The sequence below is a fragment of the Scyliorhinus torazame genome, chromosome 22 (assembly GCF_047496885.1).
Source record: "Scyliorhinus torazame isolate Kashiwa2021f chromosome 22, sScyTor2.1, whole genome shotgun sequence".
Classification (NCBI taxonomy): domain Eukaryota; kingdom Metazoa; phylum Chordata; class Chondrichthyes; order Carcharhiniformes; family Scyliorhinidae; genus Scyliorhinus; species Scyliorhinus torazame.
The window spans coordinates 12,202,071-12,220,868 of record NC_092728.1 but is presented as its reverse complement, the minus strand read 5'-3'; the positions used below and the strand labels follow the sequence as shown (position 1 = coordinate 12,220,868).

Sequence of the window (18,798 nt, the reverse complement as noted above, 5' to 3'; positions counted from 1 at the left end):
GCAATGTGGTCGTCCTTCAATCGCTCTCTTAAATAGCCCTGACAAGCCACTCAGTTCAAGGGTAATTAGGGGTGGGCAGCAGCCAACAAAAAAAAAAACGCAATCCGCAAAAAAATGAGGATTAAAAAAATTATGCTGCTAATTCAATTTCAATCTCGATAAAAATGAGTAACTTGGGTTTGAGCAAAGGCAGCAGCGTTTGCTCGCGAACAAATAATTCAGTAGTCACCTTGTTCATCTGCGCTCGCCTCTTGGAGGACACGGACATCTTTTCGTAGAAATCAATCAGCAGTAATACAGGAGTAATCCACCTGAGCAAGGGGAGGAACATAAAACGGTATTCTAACGTCAGCGTTCTGATCTGAATTACAAAAGTCCGTGAGTGGTAGCCTGACACGCTGGGAGCCTGCACCTCCTTTCTCCATTGAGCAAGAAGGGTTGGCTTAAATAAAGGGTTGCACCTCAGCCACTGTGGGCAGGGAGCTGAGTGAATACCTTCTGACAAGGGGTGCAGGGCGATTTGGGGGTGTGGGAGAGGGGTCATGAGATATTTCTTCACCCAGAAATAGGTGGGAACTCGCTCCCAAGGGAGCAGTCGAGGCGGATAGCATTAATGCTTTGAAAAAGCGGAAACTGGATGACTGAAGGGAGGAAGGAAGAGAAGAATGTGGGGGAAGAAGAAGTTGGGGTGAGGGAAGAAGTAATACGGTGGGAGAAGGCTTGTGTGAATCAAAAACACTAGCATAGACCATTTAGGCCAAATGGTCTGTTTGTGCACTGTTAATCCTATACAAGTAACCTTCAACTTAATTTATTGGATCAAAAGGAGCCACATCCTTCATTCTGCTAAAGTTGCATTTCAGGAGTCCTAAAAATACAAACATTGATTGTTGACTACAGGAGATTATCAGATTGTAACGGGCAGGCGGAATAGAGGAAATTGGCCAGCGAGGGGCAAGATTTACACACACCTCACCCGCCAGCCGAGCACTTACTTGGGTGTGTGCACGTCCTTCTGTTCCTTAGCAGCCTGGAGACATGGTTGCGCCACCTCCAGCAACTTGATCAAGACACCCAGAATGCCACTCGTCTCCACGATCCTGGCGCAAGTCAGCTTGAGTTCCTGGGGGGGGCAGAAATAAAGGTTCTCACACGGGGTCAGCAGCAGGGTCGGGGACAGGCTGCCAAACCAGATTCAGGAGGCGCACCGCCTTTCGGGGTCAGGTCTTAACATTTAGCTCTTTCTCGCAGACTGTTCAGGATTTGGCTTGAATATATTCAAGGCTGAGTTAGACAGATTTTTGATCGACGAGGGGAGTCGAGGGTTTATGGGGGAGGGGGTCAGACAGCAAAGTGGAGTGGAGGCCACAATCAGATCAACCACGATCTTATAGAACGGTGGAGCAGACTCGAAGGGCCGAATGGCCTAATCCCGCTCTCAATTCTTGCGTTCTTTACAAGTCCTTAATGAGCATCTCAACTCCCACAGTTTCAAAGCCATATTCTCGGTTAACCTCCCTGGTCACAATTTACTACCTCATAGCAGGTCACCTCTCGGGACACAGCTTCCTCAGCACAGGGACCAGAGTTTCTTCCGTGATGCACGGTACTGATACTAAACGCCAACCCCGTGGGCTCTTCTGTGCATTGTAATCCTCAAATGACACTTGTGTACCCTGGAGTTTCTAAGTATGAGGGGTGACCTCATTGAAACATAAGATTCTTACAGGGCGTGATAGGGTAGATGTAGGAGGGATGTTTCCCCAAACGGTAGAATAGTGCCGATAGGCCAAGTGACCTACTCCTACTTCCTCAGGAGGCTGTGGAGACTCAGTCATTATTTTGAGATAGAAAAGAAATCCGGGGACACGTGGGAAAACACTGTTGAGGTACAATATCTGCCATGATCTAGGGAAGCGGTGGAACAGGCTAGAAGGGCTGAATGGCCTGCTCCTGCTCCTATTTCCAATGCCCAGTCATTTCCCTGAGGTGAACATAGAAGCAGAGGAATCAGAAGGTAATTCAACGCCTTGAGGCTGTTCCGCTCTTCAATAAGATCACAGCTGTTAAGAGTGTAACCTCAACTCTGCGTTACCCCCACGCCGATAACCTTTCACCCCCCTTGCTCATCAAGAATCTCTGCCTTTTGAGGAAGAGAGTTCCCTCTGAGAAAGTATGTCTCCTCATCTGTCTAAAAGGGGCAACATCTTATTTTTAAGACAGGTGGCCCCCTAGTTCTAGTAACTGCATCCAGTTCGAAAAAGACCCCATCGCCCTTCCCTCCCTCACCACCAATCACCTGCCCTCCATTTCTCTCTTCATACCTTATCAAACCCCGGAAGCGCCTTCCGGTGCACTTATCCACGTCAAATCACCCAACCCCTATCAAAAGGCTGCGCTAGCTTATGAAGCCCGTACCTCAAACAGGAGCGTGACGAGCAGGATCCTGGTCGCGAGGTTGGAAGCCTGCGGGAGTGTGGCCATCTGGCTCGTCCATTCCGCCACCGTCTTGGTGTCGCTCGTGGTCAAGGGGAGCGCCGCTGTGATGAGGACATTGGCAGCTTCCCATACCTGTTGAAAGACAAACACTGACCAGCACTGCAAGCATGAACACATAGATGGTGCATGTGGGGGTGGGGGCGTAATCTGAATGGAAAAACGCGAGTGTAGGGCAGGACCGGTGATGAGATGTGAAGTTTTTTTGTTAATTGACAGATATATTGATCTGGAAGGCGTTGCCTGAATTGAAACAGATTCAATTCTAACTTTCAAAAGGCGACTGTAAGGGGAAAGTGCAGGGTGGTGGGACTTGGTTAGCTCTCTCAAAAGAGCCACCACAGGCACGAGGGGGAGAATGCCCTCTGTGCCATATCATACTCCCTCACAAGAGGGAAAGCTCCTGATTTTAGTGCATCTTCCTCGACAAAATGTGCACGCATTCTCAACTTCAGATTACACTTCTAGTCGACATTTAACAATGAAAGGCAGCACAGTGGTTAGCACTGTTGCTTCACAGCTCCAGGGTCCCAGGTTCTATTCCCTCTTGGGTCACTGTCTGTGTGGAGTCTGCACGTTCTCCCCATGTCTGCGTGGGTTTCCCTCCGGGTTCTCCGGTTTCCTCCCACAAGTCCCGAAAGACATGCTTGTTAGGTGAATTGGACATGCTGAATTCTCCCCGTGTACCCGAACAGGCGCAGGAGTGTAGCGACTAGGGGCTTTTCACAGTAACTTCATTGCAGACAATCGAGACAATAATAAACATTATTGCAATTGCAATGGGAATCCTCTATGGAAACAGACTTCTGTCACAGCCCTGTGGCCACCGGGGACAGGGATTCAAACCCCATCACGGCAGCTGGTTGGAATCAACAAAGAAAATCGAAGGAATTGAGAGTTAACCGCAGAAATGGTAATGACAACTCTCATCGATTGTCGTAAAATCCCATCTGGTTGCAGGCTGTGACCAGCAGATGGCGGCGTGAAGCAGGTTTCCAATTTGGTCACCTGTCCCTCGTGCTTCCTGAAAGAGGCGGAGTGTCAAATTTCAGCACATCAATGCAAACGTTGCCGTGCATTATTTGCTTACTTATATGTTCAAAAGAAAACTCTACTACAATCCTCTGATTCTGGGCAATTTACTGATAACGGTTTAAACGAACTGCAAGTCAAATCAGGCATTTTCAAAATGTTAGGCCAACAAAAAAAAAAGATGTGCCGAAATAAAGAGAGACTGGTTTACGCATTCCCGTGCCGAAGGAAGCGGAAATTCTTACCTGCTCCACGACCCGCGTCAGTATCAGGTCCCTGTAGTCAGCCCCGTTGCGTTTAATGGCGGTCATGATCAAGTCGCAAACCCGGTACACGGTGTCCGGCAACTCGTCCAGCAAATGGAAGCAGCCAGGCAGCATCTTCTCTGTGAAGCTGTTCAATTCGTCGGGCTCCAAGGGCGCCACGTCCTGATACCTCTCCAGGCTCTTGACCTCCTCCTCTTCCTGCTTCTCGCGTGCCTTGCGCTCCTCCTCCTCCTTGCGGCGGGCTGCTTCCTGGCAAACACACAGCAAGGGCAATCAGGACCGGGAGAGAGAGGGAACAACACCAACGGAAGACACATCCAGCTAAATCCACGTCACATTATCAGGACACATGGGTTAATTTTACTAATCACGATCTGGGAAGCGCTGCCTAAAAGGGCGGCGGAAGCAGGCTCAATAGCAACTCTCAGAAGGACAACTGGATAAATATTTGAAGAGGGGAAGTTTTCAGTGGTCGGGAGAAAGGCTGGGACTAATTGCAGTTCTTTCAAAGGGCCAGCACTGTGATGATGGGCTGAATGGCGTAATCCACAGGGCTGGGCTAATGCACCGGGGACAGGGATTCAAACCCCATCACGGCAGCTGGTTGGAATCAACAAAGAAAATCGAACTGGAATTGAGAGCTAACCGCAGAAATGGTCATGACAACTCTCATCGATTGTCGTAAAAACCCATCTGGTTGACTCATGTCCTTCATGGAGGGAAGTCAACCATCCTTACCCGCTCAGGCCAACATGTGACTCCAGACCCCACAGCAATATGGCGACTGCCCCTCTAAGGTGGGCGAGCAAGACACTGGGCTGTAGCAGTTCGGGACAGGTAACAAAGGCTGGTGTTTGTCAATGGTGACCACACCTCATGGAGTGGTTGGGGGTGTGTGAAAGGTCTGCCGAATGAATGGGAAAATCCTGCCTTTTAAATCCCTTACCTCTGGTGACTCTGTACTCTGGTCCATTGGAATATCCTGCCCCAGCGACATGGCTATTGCCCTCATCATCTGATCCTCCTCAGACATGCTGAGCTCCTGCAAAGATTTAATAAAACACTCTCAGGAGGGAAGGAACACCGGCATTCTGGAAATTACAGCAGGTGGACCGCCCCATTACGCGGAAAACAGACAGCAACGTGCGCCTGATGCTGGACAAGTGGCCAGCAGCAGAAAATAGCAAGAAATCCTGGCAGGTTTAAAAAGAAAATTTGCAGCAGTGAATTGGCCATTTTGAATGTGTTGTGATCGTGGATTCAACAAGGAAAATGTTCAAGATCATCAGCCTAACTCTTTGGGTTCAGACATGAAACAATTTTTACCAAGTTAACAGTCGATATTAGATTATCTACATCGAAACCTGATCCACACACCGCTTCATCCCTTGATTGAATTCCAGTCTGTCACTCACTCCCGGGTATCTGTTATTCTATATATAAACCACCCCGAACCCCTCGATTAGATTCCAGTCTGTAACTCACTCCCGGGTATCTGTTATTCTATATATAAACCACCCCGAACCCCTCGATTAGATTCCAGTCTGTAACTCACTCCCGGGTATCTGTTATTCTATATATAAACCACCCCGAACCCCTCGATTAGATTCCAGTCTGTAACTCACTCCCGGGTATCTGTTATTCTATATATAAACCACCCCGAACCCTCGATTAGATTCCAGTCTGTAACTCACTCCCGAGTATCTGTTATTCTATTTATAAACCACCCTGAACCCCTCGATTAGATTCCAGTCTGTAACTCACTCCCGGGTATCTGTTATTATATAGATAAACCACCCTGAACCCCTCGAATAGATTCCAGTCTGTAACTCACTCCCGGGTATCTGTTATTCTATATATAAACCACCCCGAACCCCTCGATTAGATTCCAGTCTGTAACTCACTCCCGGGTATCTGTTATTCTATATATAAACCACCCCGAACCCCTCGATTAGATTCCAGTCTGTAACTCACTCCCGGGTATCTGTTATTCTATATATAAACCACCCCGAACCCCTCGATTAAATTCCAGTCTGTCACTCACTCCCGGCTACCTGTTATTCCATGTATAAACCCCCCGAACCCCTCGATTAGATTCCAGTCTGTAACTCACTTCCGGGTATCTGTTATTCTATATATAAACCACCCTGAACCTCTCGATTAGATTCCAGTCTGTAACTCACTCTTGGGTATCTGTTATTCTACATATAAACCACCCTGAACCCCTCGATTAGATTCCAGTCTGTAACTCACTCCCGGGTATCTGTTATTCTATATATAAACCACCCTGAACCCCTCGATTAGATTCCAGTCTGTAACTCACTCCCAGGTGTCTGTTATTCTATATATAAACCACCCTGAACCCCTCGATTAGATTCCAGTCTGTAACTCACTCCCGGGTATCTGTTATTCCATATATAAACCACCTGAACCCCTTGATTAGATTCCAGTCTGTAACTCACTCCCAGGTATCTATTATTCTATATATATATATATATATATATATTTTTTTTTTTTAAATGTCACAGTTTGAAGTAATTAGCAAAAGAAGCAAATGAGACAGGAGAAAAATCTTTTCATACAGCGAATGGTAGGGGAGTGGAAGATACTACCTGCAAGTGTGGAGGAGGCAGGGTTGATCAAAACATCCAAAATGGAAGCCGTTGTAGGTTTACGGGGAGAAGACGGGAAGAATGACGCTGGGGCGAATTGCTCAGTCGGAGGGCCCGTGCAAACACAATGGGCTGAATACCCCCCACCGTTCTCAGGCGAAGTTCAAGTTAAGGGGTTAGTTGGGAGGATGGCCGATTGGGTGGACTGAAGAGGAAGGTCGGAGGGATTGTTTCCTTTCGAAGGAGGCATTGTATTATTTTTGATTGGAGTAGGGGTACCCAGAATGGAGGAAGGATCTGGTGGGTGAAGGCTCCACAAGTTTCGGAGCAACAGCGTTCCCTTGCCCTTTTCTCACTCTGCGGAGGGGAAATAATGACGACAAAGGTTGGAGGGAAGTTGCCAGGTAACAGTGGAAAAGGGCAATGAAGGAGAGGCAGGCGCCAACAGACTGGGAGATGGGGAAAAGAGGGCATGAGGGGCAGCACCGCACTTGTACCAACAAAAGAGAGCAAAAGCGGAAATAAAAATCTGTAGACTGACCACAGTCTGTGCTCTAGGGCTTTACAAAGACAATGCGTCAGACATCCCTGGCCCACCACAACTACCAACCCACTCCATTGCCCACCCAACCCCATGTATAAAAAAACATTACGTGCCCTCACGCGTACAGCTCCTCCCATGAGCGGAGGGGGGTGCGTTAACAGGTACTCAGTTGCCTGCTCCATGCTGCTCGTGTTCAGCAAGGCCTCCATGGCATGCTCCCTTGTGAAACCCATGTCCATCAACTGAAAAACAAAGACAATGCATACAGGAATCTGGCCCAGTGCGCTCGGTAATCAATACACAACTGTATGTCCTGACTCAACGCACGCCTGTGCGCCACTGGGGCCCACCACTCTTTTTGCCCGCCACCCTCAATATTGCTTTGAGCCACCCTTGAGAGGTAGGATCCTGATCAGAGAGGATTTTTGTTCTGCTCCGGTTACTCGGAAAACCACAGGACTGGAGGGATCCACGGGCGGAACTGTGGACTGGACACATGGCAAAGGGAGCTGTGGATGTCTTTCCACCAATCTGTGTGTCCATCAGAGTGGAGGATCCAGATGTGCACATATCTGTATAGTGACATTGGAATGGTAACAGAGCAATAAAGATGCTTTAAAAAACACCATGCTTGACGAGCAGGCTGAGGAGCCAAACAAGGAACAAGTGCTCCACCCACAGGGCAGGAAGGTCAAAGCAGGCAGCTGAGGTCCAAGTTCAGAAAAAAGACTTTTATCTATTCATGCACAGGTGTGGGCTTCGCTGGCTAGGTCCAGTATTTGTTGTCCGTCTCTAATTGGCCCCTGAGAAGGTGGTCCGTGACCTTCTTGAGCCGTTGCAGTCTGTGTGTGGTGTAGGTACACCCACTGTGCTGTTATGGAGGGAGTTCCTGGATACTGACCCAGTGACAGTGAAGGAACCGTGATATATTTCCAAGTCAGAATGTGCAGTTCAGAAGGGAACCTACATGGTGGCGGCCCTCTCGTACGAACATATGTATTAGCAGCGGAAGGCCGTTCAGCCCCTCGAGCCTGCCCCCCCCCCCCCCCCAACCACCGAATTCTAGATTCTCCCACAAGAGGAAACATCCTCTCCACACAGCTGCCCGTTTAAGTAGTGTCATGTAAGAGTCCCTTTAAGAAATGTGTGTTTCACAAATGGCAGCAGTGATGTTACAGTGTGGGTGGAGCTGGGCTGTCTTTCACTTTTGTTTTGAGCTGAAAAGCTGCTTCGTGGCTCGGTTTAGTTTGGTTTTAGATTTGGAGAAGCTGCAGTCACGGCCGGATGTGTGAGAATCTCTGCAAGCGCAAGAATGTTCATTTGGTGATTTCAACGTGGTAACTGTTCTCAGTAGAGAATTTAAATCTGGGGTCCTTCCGTAAAAAGGGTTTTTGGCTTATGGATGTCTTATAGAGTACTGTATTCTTTGGGGAGGGGGTGTATTTGAATTGATGGTTCCTAAGCTGTTCACTGTAGGTTTATAAAATGTTAACGGGGCCAATAGAATAAACATTGTTTTTGTTTAAAAATACTCTTAATTCTCTGTTGTATCACACCTGTAAAGTGGGCCCTTGTGTTCCCCATAACCAAATTCTATTTAAAGTTGTGGGTCAGGTGAACTCCATGATACACTTTGGGGTTCTCGAAACCCTGGACCATAACACTAGGTGGTAGTGGTCTCCGGTTTGGGAGACGGTGCCTAAGGGGCCTTAGTGTCTTGTTTCATGCATGTTGTAGATGGTACAAACAGTTGCCGTTGTGCGTCGATGGTGGAAGGAGTGAATGTTTGTGGATGGGACGCTGAGAAAGCGGGGCGGCCTTGTCCTGGATGGTGTCGAGCTTCCAAAGTTTGGCTGGAGCCACGGCTCAGCAGAAGGCAAAATATCAACACTTTGCAAGGAATCAACCTTCGTCTATCCAGTTTCTGCTTTAAATCGGAACACGTTTATAAGTTTACTGCAGAGTTTGAAAATCCCCTGGCCTATTCCTGAGTTAAGAGCCCTTTCCCTATTCCAGTTTTTAAACCAGTGAGGAGACTGGGCCTGTGATTCGCTCTCGAATTCTGCTGAATGAGACACAATCTCATTTAAGCATACAAAACTCTTACAGGGCTCGACAGGGTGGATGCAACGCGGATGTTCCCCCTGAGCCCGGGGGCACAGTCTCAGAATAAGGGATCGGCCATTTACGATCGGGATGAGGGGAAATGTCTTCAATCAGAGGGCAGCGAGTCTTTGGAATTCTCTACTTCAGAGGGCCATGGAGGCTGTCACAGATCGATTTCGAAAGATACCCATGACATCAAGGGATACGAGTGCAGGATGATGGCGCGGAGGTAGATCAGCCATGATCTAGCTCAACGGACAAGGAGGCTCAAGGGGCCTACTGCTGCCTCTTTGTTCCATTAAGGAGGTGATCATAAAGCTGATCAAGTCAGTCCCATCACTTGGTTAGATCAAGGCAGATCTGTAGCTCCCTCCTTAGTTCTGTAACCCTTAATACACTTAGCCCAACAAAATAAAAACAATCGACCTTGAGTTTAGAATTTTTCACGGTCCTCCAGCATCAACAGATTTCTGGGGTTTAAGCATTTCAGATCGATTTCCATTCCCCTTTATGCTCCCTCCACCACCGAGGCGCCATGTGCACCATCTACAAGATGTACTGCAGCAACTCACCAAGCCTTCTGAAGCAGCACGCTCCAGACCCACAACCTCTACCATCCAAAGTGAGTGGGCAAGGGTCTGGCAGGTGGAGTTCAATGTTGGTAAATGTGAGGTCACCCAGTTTGGTAGGAATAACAGCAAAATGGACTATTATTTAAATGGCAAAAAATTGCTGCATGCTGCTGTGCAGAGGGACCTGGGTGTCCTTGTGCATGACTCGCAACACATTGGTTTGCAGGTGCAGCAGGTAATTAAGAATGGGCGGCACGGTAGCAGTGGTTAGCACTGTTGCTTCACAGCTTCAGGGTCCCAGGTTCGATTCCCAGCTTGGGTCACTGTCTGTGCGGAGTCTGCACGTCCTCCCAGTGTCTGCGTGGTTTTCCTCCGGGTGCTCCGGTTTCCTCCCACAGTCCAAAGATGTGCAGGTTAGGTGGATTGACCATTCCAAATTGCCCTTAGTGTCCAAAAAAATGTTGGGTGCGGTTGCTGGGTTATGGGGATAGGGTGGAGATGTGGGCTTAAGTACGGTGCTCTTTCAAAGGGCCGATGCAGACTCTCTGGGCCTCCTTCAGTATTGTAAATTCTATGGTAAAGAAGGCTAATGCAATTTGGTCCTTCATTGCTAGAGGGATGGAGTTTAAAAGCAGGGAGGTTATCGTGCAGCTGCATAGGGTGCTGGTGAGGCCACACCTGGAGTACTGTGTACAGTTTTGGTCTCCTTGAGAAAGGGTGTACTGGCACTGGAGGGTGTTCAGAGGAGATTCACTAGGTTGATTCCGGAGTTATGCGGAGAGACTAAGCAGACTGGGGCTATTTAGAAGCATATAAAACTACGAAGGGAATAGTTAGGATAGAAGCAGGGAGGTGGTTTACACTGGCGGGTGAAACTAAAAATAGGGGGCATAGCCTCAAAATAATGGGGAGCAGATTTAGGACTGAGTTGAGGAGGAACTTCTTCACCCAAAGGGGTGTGAATCTGTGGAATTCCCTGCCCAGTGAAGTAGTTGAGGATACCTCGTTGAATGTTTTTAAGGTAAGGATAGATAGATTTTTGAACAGTCAAGGTTTAAAACTTTATGGTGAGCGGGCGGGTAAGTGGAGCTGAGTCCACAAAAAGATCAGCCATGATCTTATTGGATGATGGAGCAAGCTCGAGGGGCCAGATGGCCCACTCCTGATCTTGGTTCTTATGAAAGGACCTGGAAGTTCCCCTCCAAGTCACTCACCTTCCTGACTTGTGACGGTATCGGCCGATCCTTCACTGTCGCTGGGTCCATATGCTGGAACTCCCTCCCTAACAGCACTGTGGGTGCACCTACACCACACAGGACTGCAGTGGTTCAAGGCAGCAGGTCACAACCACTTTCTCAAGGGGCAATTAAGGATGGACAACAAGCGCTGGGCCTAGCCGGCAACACCCACATTCTGTAAAAGAAGTGCTACCTGACTAACACCCTGAATGGAGTGGCTCGAAAGTACCTTTGATACGGCCCTGGGAACTGCTCCCACCCACCATCATCCCAGTTGAAAGCAGCCAGTTTAGCAGTGACCACAAAGACAGGACTTGCTGACCGTCTTGGCTCACCTTTCTCGTTTTAATTCCCGACAGCAAGCGAGACTTAGGAGCAGGAATAGGCCATTCGGCCCCTCAAGGCTGGTCTGATTGTGGCCTCAATTCCACTTTCCTGCCTTCCCCATAACCCTCGGCTCCCCTGTCGAGTAAACATTTGGCTCTCTGTCCTGAATGAATTTGATGCCCCAGCCTCCACCGCTTTCTCGTGTATAGACTTTCAAACACGAAGGCCAGAAAGGTTCCGCTCATCTCGGCCCGATTTAGGCCCTGCATCGCCACAGAAACACTATCTTCCATTTCCTTGCCGGCTCCAAAATGAGCAAATCCAGCCCAGACCCTCACCTGCTGAAGTTGTTGCTGGTTCACTTGGGGCTCACGCCTCGGCGCCGTCCCTTCTTCCTGGGGACCCTCCTCCTCCGTCCTGCTGCCCTCTTTCTCCTTGGACAGGCGCTCACGGATCACGGGTTCCCCCCTCAGGATGTGGCACAGGATCGCCAGCATTGACTCGGCCATGCGCCCACCATACACCTTCAGCGGCTTGCGGTTCCACAGGTTCTTGATGCAGTTAAAGGCTGCCTGTTAAACATTACGTTAAAAAAAAACATGAGCGGGCGGACGAGTGGTGGGACCGGCGAGTCGTGGGACCGGCGAGAGGTGGGGGCAAAGCTGGCCCAAGCTAGGCTTTTAACCAAATTAAAAACTAGGAACCAAGGGGGGGGCATGAGGAAAAGCATTTTAAAAGCAGCCGTTACTGGAATTTATTGCTTGAAAGATTTATTATCTTTCAAATGTGCATTTGGATAAATATTTGAAAGGGATGAACATTGCAGGGTTGTTTGGAGGGAATGGGGCTAATTCTTTCAGAGAGCCAGCACAGGGATGAATGGACGAATGGCCTCTTCTTGTGTTGTACATTCTACGATTCTACACCAAGATGGAGGCGTAAAGCATACCTTCTGTGTCACCACCAGGAACCGGAGTGCGCTGAACTGCGGGAAGCTCTGGCCACCGGGTGGCTTGGCCGGCAGAGAGTGCGGAGACTCCAGAACGGTCGTTGGGTTCACCATCTTCTCCACGAGCATCAGCCAGGCATCGAGGAACTCGCCCGTGCCATCCGGGAGCTCCGTGTGCTCCAGGCCTTCGGTGATCGGCACTTTCCCCCCCATCGAAAGAGCCCAGTTAAAGGTCCTGTCAGGAAGCGAGTTTGGAGGTTAAAGAGCTACACACCCCAATTGAAACGAGCTCTACACCGACAAATCGCGTGCATTGATCAACAGAAAGAGTGAATTTTGGCTAAAACACACTCGCAGCTACCCACGAACTCTATAAACTGCACCCCCGCTCCCCCGGAGACTAAAATGGACTATTCTGTTCTTGCTAGACTCTGGGCACGACACTACTCTCAAACTGCCTCACCCAAAATTCCATTTACAGTGAATTTGTCCACTTTCCCCAACAGGATTACTCACTCAAACAGGGCATCGTGCCCACCAGAGCACAGGAATTTCTGCAGCATCAAGTGGTAAGGATATTTCCTCTCGTCGAACAGCATGGGCGACGTGAAGCCCACTGAACAGATGAAGAAAGTCAACCTGAGGAAAGGGGGAGGGAGAAGAAAAAAGATGCACAGTCAGTCCCGGGGCAGGGCGCACAAATCAAGACAGGAGAGGGTCGAAGTGAAACTTTTTGGGGGGCATGTCTCAATAAGGTTCTCAAATGGAGGTGATTTCACAACTGTCCCTAGTTTGGGACTAAATGGCATTCGTGGGCATTGGGAAACCCGATTCTGGTGCAGTGGCGCACAAGGGGCACATTGCCCAGTACGGGACAGCGCAGTATTAAGTTGCAGAATCTGACCCTCACCTCTGTGCGCTTTGGAGGAATGGTTCTGTGCAGCCTTGGGAATCACTTGTCCCCTTGACGCTAACAGATCGGGGAGTGGTGACTGCCCCTCGGCGGATTGCACCTCGCGTCTCCGAGCCACACGGCTCCAATGGCGCCACGTGATCTTTTGAAGTCCAAATGGTTTTAACATCTCATTCAGGCAGCAGAACCTCAAACAATGCAGCACCCCCTCAGTACTGGCCTGGATAACGCACCCAGATCCAGATTGAGTGTCTGGGATCTTTACCTACTCATGCCAGGATAGGTAATGCAGAATTATATACACAAGGCTCATGTCCCGCAGAATATAAATAGGTGAAGGGGCAATATGGTAGGCCAGCATTTGTTGCCCATCCCTAATAGCCCCTAGAGAAGGTGGGGGGTGAGCCAGCTACTTGATCCGTTGCAGCCCCTGCATCGTAGGTACACCCAGCGGATCATGGGAAAGTGTTCCAGAATTTTGACCCAGGGACAGCGAAGAAACGGCTGATATACATCCAAGTCGGGATGGCGTGGGACTCAGGTGGTCATTTGCAGGCGGTGGTGTTCCCGCTTGTCTGCTGCCCGTGTCCTTTTGGGTTGCAACGGTCACGGGTTTGTAAGATGTTGTCGAAGGAGCCTTGAATGAACACTGGGCATAGGAGACGGCTGCTCGGCCCATTGTGCGTCAGAGAGGACGGGAATTATTTTTCTCAGGGAGTCATGAGCCTTCCTCAAGTGGAAGTAGAGTCTTTGAATGTAGTTAAGGTAAAGGTAGACAGATTCCTCATTAACAATCCGGGGTGGAGGGGGGGGTGAGGGGTAAAGGAATGTGGAGTTGAGGTTACAATCAGATCAGCCACGATTCTATTGAATAGTGGAGCAGGTTCGAGGGGCCGAGTGGCCTTCTCCTGCTCCTAATTTGTAGGTTTGTGTATATATCTCTTTGGTTGGGCCATCCATTTGGTCCCACTCCCCTGCTGGGTGACACCAGACCTGGAAATCCTTTATCTCCAAGTTTTTTTCAGATTTTGGAAGGAATTGGTAGGGTAGAAGCAAGAAAAACTGTAGGGCAAGGGTAGACAAATCTAAAATCAGAGCAAGGCAATCCAGGAGAGAAGCGAGGAGACACTTTCAAAGACCGGTACAAAGGCAACACGCTCTACAAAATGCAGTAGATTCTAGGTCAAATAGGTTTACATTGGAGAGCGTCAAATTTTTGACGGCCAAAGTTTAAGAGATTATTATTTATTTCTTTTTAATATATTTATTCAAGTTTTTCAACAAATTTTCAACAAAACCCCCCACCCAACAAAAAGAAAGCAACAAGAACACAAGTAGGAATTATACATTGGATTACCCCCATATACAGTAACCCCCCATACAACAGTAAAAAGCACAAATAGGGAGAAAACCCCCCACCTTAACCCAAACGCCACCCCAAGAGAAACCCCCCCCCCCCCCCGATCCTCTTCCCCCCCCCCTTTTCTGGGCTGCTGCTGCTGACCTCCTCCTAAAGATCCGCGAGATAGTCTAGGAACGGGTGCCACTGCCTGAGGAACCCTTGCACAGACCCTCGCAAGGCAAACTTTATCCTCTCCAGCTTGATGAACCCTGCCATGTCATTGATCCAAGCTTCCACACTAGGGGGCTTTGCATCCTTCCATAGTAGCAAAATCCTCCGCCGGGCTACCAGGGACACAAAGGCCAGAATACCGACCTCTTTCGCCTCCTGCACTCCCGGCTCGTCCGATACCCCAAATAATGTTAATTCCCCAGCTCGGCTTGACCAGGGCATTCACCACCTTGGACATAGTCCTCGCGAAACCCCTCCAATACCCATCCAGTGCCGGGCACGACCAGAACATATGGACGTGATTTGCCGGGCTCCCCGAGCACCTCCCACATCTGTCCTCCACCCCAAAGAACCTACTCAACCTCGCCCTTGTCATATGCACTCTGTAAGTAACCTTGAACTGTATTAGGCTGAGCCTGACACAAGAGGAGGAAGAATTAATCCTACTCAGGGCATCAGCCCACAGACCCTCATCTATCTCCTCCCCAAGCTCCTCCTCCCACTTGCCCTTTAACTCCTCCACCGAGGCCTCTTCCTCTTCCTGCAGCTCCTGATAAATCGCCGAAACCATGCCTTCTCCAACCCATACACCCGAAATCACGCTGTCCTGAATCCCACATGCCGGAAGCAGCGGGAATTCCCTCACCTGCCGCCTCACAAACGCCCTCACTTGCATGTACCTGAAAGCGTTTCCCGGGGGTAGCCCAAACTTCTCCTCCAGCGCCCCTAAGCTCGCAAACGTCCCATCGATGAACAGGTCCCCCTTTCTTCTAATCACTGCCCGATGCCAGCTCCGAAACCCCTCATCCATCCTTCCCGGGACGAACTGATGGTTCTCCCAAATCGGGGACCAAACCGAGGCCCCGTGTCGCCTCCACTGCCCCCAGATCTTCAGCGTCGCCACCACCACCGGACTCGTGGTGTACCTTGTCGGCGAGAGCGGCAGCGGAGCCGTCACCAGCGCCCTCAGGCTCGTGCCCACACAGGACGCCATCTCTAACCTCTTCCACGCTGCCCCCTCTCCATCCATTACCCACTTACGGATCATCGCCACATTGGCTGCCCAATAATAGCCACAGATTAAGCAGCGCCAGCCCCCCCCTGTCCCTGCTACGCTCCAGTAACACCTTCATCCTCAGGGTCTTATTCTCCCACACAAATCCCATGATGCTCCTGCTTACCCGTTTGAAAAAGGCCTTGGGGATCAAAATGGGAAGGCGCTGGAACACAAAGAGAAACCTCGGAAGGACCGTCATTTTTACCGACTGCACCCTACCTGCCAGTGAGAGTGGCAGCATATCCCATTTTTAAAATCCTCCTCCATCTGCTCCACCAACCGCGTCAAATTAAGCTTGTGCAGGGCCCCCCCAACTCCTAGCTACTTGGATCCCCAGGTACTGAAAGCTTCTTTCCGCCCTCATCAGCGGTAACTCATTTATCCCCCTTCCCTGGTCCCCTGAGTTTAAGAGATTATTGAGCCACGGTGGGCGCGATGGTTCTGGGATGCAGATCAGGCTACGATCTCACCGAGTGGAAGAACATGCTCGAAGGACTGAATGGCTTTTCCCAATTTTGCTGTTCGGCCAACTGACCCCACCTTTCCAGATTAAATCATTACAACGATAGGATTCTTTCACCTGCCTGGCATTTAGCTGCCCAGATGAAGACCAAAAACAGCGACAAGGAAGATAAGTCTTACCTGAACCGGGGAGTTGGAGTGTAAGGAGGCGGTTGCCACGACAGCCCTTTGGTTAGGAGTTTGGTGAGAGCAGATGCCGTCCCTCGTGCCGCCGGCGTGGGCGCAGTAGTGGTGCTGGCGGGGTGATGACTCCGTCTCTGCCGCACGGGCGATCCGACGCACAGCTTGACCAACAGGCCGAAGAGCTCGGCCAGTGCCCTGCCGAGCCTAGAGGATGCTGCGATTAAAAGGCAGGATGAAATTCATTGCTGGAGAAAGGATCAAGTCAAACGAAGGAACAACCATCGCGGGTAGTAATCAAGTCCTGGTTATTGGAATTACTGCTCAGCCGGTTTAGATGAGTTGGTGTGCGATGCGGAGTTTGGCCAATAGCAAAGGTTCAATTCCTGCACCGGCTGAGGTGTTAAATCAGGTTAAATCACCACCAGTTAGCTCTCCCCCCTCAAAAGGGGAAAGCAGCCTAAGGTCATCTGGGACTATCGCGACTTTACTGGTAGCTGATGGCGATTGAAGGGGCACGCCAACTGGCACAAGGGCGAATGGGTTCACAGAACTCGGCTCCCAAGTATCATCCAACATCCAATTTAAACCCATGCAACACCCACCAGCTCAGCTTGCTGGCGTTGCACGCAAGCCCGCAATTAACGCAGGAAGATGGCACCAGCAAGAGGGAGCAACAAGAAGGGGGGAGATAAATCACACACGCTTGCTTGACAAAACAGGTGGAATTCCAGAGTAGGGGGGAGGAGGAAGCAAAATAAAAGTAAGTTTCAAGCGTCACAAAAGGAATCCAAAAGCAATATACTGCAGATCTGAAATAGAAGCAGAAAGTGCCAGAAGAACCCGAGTCTGGCAGCCTCTGCGGAGAGAGGAAAGAAAAAGTTGATGTTTTGAGTTCAACGTGACTTCTTTGGAACTGTTCTGGCCTCAAAACATGAACTGGGTTTCTCTCTCCGCAGAGGCTACCAGATCCGCTGGGTTTTTCCCAGCACTTTGACTTTATTTGACGTTACCTGCAACATAAGCACTGGCCTCTGGTCAGCGAGTGTTCAGCCACTGGACCTCTTTCTACATTTCACAAGGCTCTCGCCATTTCTGAACAGCCAAGCAACTGCACAAAGATTACCCTCAACAAATTCCCATCATTAAAGCACAGGTATTGTGACTGCGGCAAAGGGCTTCTTTGACGCGGCTATTTCTATTTAATCTGGTCAATATTAGATTAATTTTGGTGCAATCCACTGGAAGCTACTCACCCGAGAGCAAGGGCTTGATCTGCTTGATCCGTGCAGCCATAGCCGGCGTGATCTTGGACTTCCCTTTGGTGTCGGAGGTACTGGGTTCATCCGTTTCCATTGGTGCGAGTGTGTCGCCATCCAGGCTGATCCCCTCCAGCAGTCCCTGAGTTGAAGACTCCACGCTGCTGCCCGTCGCGTCCATTTCCGCTTCTGAAAGGCAAAGTGGAAACGTGGGATGGCGTCACAAAGTAATTGCCGTCTTTGGGTGAAGGCGTTGGGATTTTTATTGGCGACACCTTGAACTGACAACAGCTTTGGGAGTCGTTGCTCCTGCAGCAGCAGCACATCAACTTTAAAATTCTCAAAAGCCTCCACAACCTTAGGCCCTCCCTTTCTCTGAACCTCGCCAGCCCTAGAATCCTCCGCGATCTCACCTTTCCACCTATTCTGGTCTCCAGTGTATTACCGATTTTGATTGCTCCACCGTGGCGGCACAGTGGCTAACACTGCTGCCTCACAGTACCAAGGACTCCGGTTCAATTCCGGCCTTGGGTGACCATCTGTGTGGAGTCTGCACGTTCGGCCCGTGTCTGCGTGGGTTTCCTCCGGGTGCTCCAGTTTCCTCCCACAGTCCGAAACTGTGCAAGTTAGGTGGACTGGTCGTGCTATATTGCCCCTTAGTGTCCCAGCATGTGCAGGTTAGGTGGAGTTCCGGGGAAAGGGCCTAGGTAGGGTGCTCTTTCAGAGGCCCGGTGCAGACCCAATGGGTCAAATGGCCTTCATCTGCATTGTAGGGATTTTATGACCATTGGTAGCTGTGCCTTCAGCTGCCTGGGTTCGGAGCTCTGCAATCCGTCTTTTTAAATATTATTCTTTTGATGGGATATGGGCATTGCTGGCAAGGCCAGCATTTGTTGCCCACCTCTAACTTCAGGGCAGTTCAAAGGGCAGTTAAGAGTCGTCCACACTGCTGTGGGGGTCTGGACCATGTAGGCCCGACCAGGTACGGATGACATATTTCCCTAAAAGGACATTAGTGATCCAGATGGATTTTTACAACAATCGAGAATGGTTTCATGGCCATCTTTAGACTCTTCATCACAGAATTTTATTGAATTCAAATTTCACCATCTGCAGTGGTGGGATTCGAACCTGGGTCCCCAGAGCATTAACCTGGGTCTCTGGATTATTAGTCCAGTGATAATTTCCACCATGCTACCGCCTCTCCAAATT

At 49.8% G+C, this 18,798-nt stretch overlaps 1 protein-coding gene across 9 annotated transcripts in view; it reads right to left on the bottom strand.

Annotated features, from left to right (window-relative positions):
* huwe1 (HECT, UBA and WWE domain containing E3 ubiquitin protein ligase 1) overlaps positions 1-18,798 on the bottom strand; it is a 262,886-nt gene that overhangs the window by 201,741 nt on the left and 42,347 nt on the right. For all 9 annotated transcript variants that reach the window (XM_072487894.1, XM_072487901.1, XM_072487897.1 and 6 more), the window contains exons 18-28: positions 17,584-17,775; positions 16,328-16,544; positions 12,659-12,781; positions 12,143-12,377; positions 11,532-11,765; positions 7,064-7,192; positions 4,741-4,836; positions 3,774-4,043; positions 2,419-2,571; positions 996-1,123; positions 230-311 (exon numbers count right to left, since the gene is read on the bottom strand). In XM_072487894.1, coding sequence (XP_072343995.1) covers positions 230-311; positions 996-1,123; positions 2,419-2,571; positions 3,774-4,043; positions 4,741-4,836; positions 7,064-7,192; positions 11,532-11,765; positions 12,143-12,377; positions 12,659-12,781; positions 16,328-16,544; positions 17,584-17,775 — 1,859 coding nt within the window. The remainder of the gene's footprint in view (positions 1-229; positions 312-995; positions 1,124-2,418; positions 2,572-3,773; positions 4,044-4,740; positions 4,837-7,063; positions 7,193-11,531; positions 11,766-12,142; positions 12,378-12,658; positions 12,782-16,327; positions 16,545-17,583; positions 17,776-18,798) is intronic.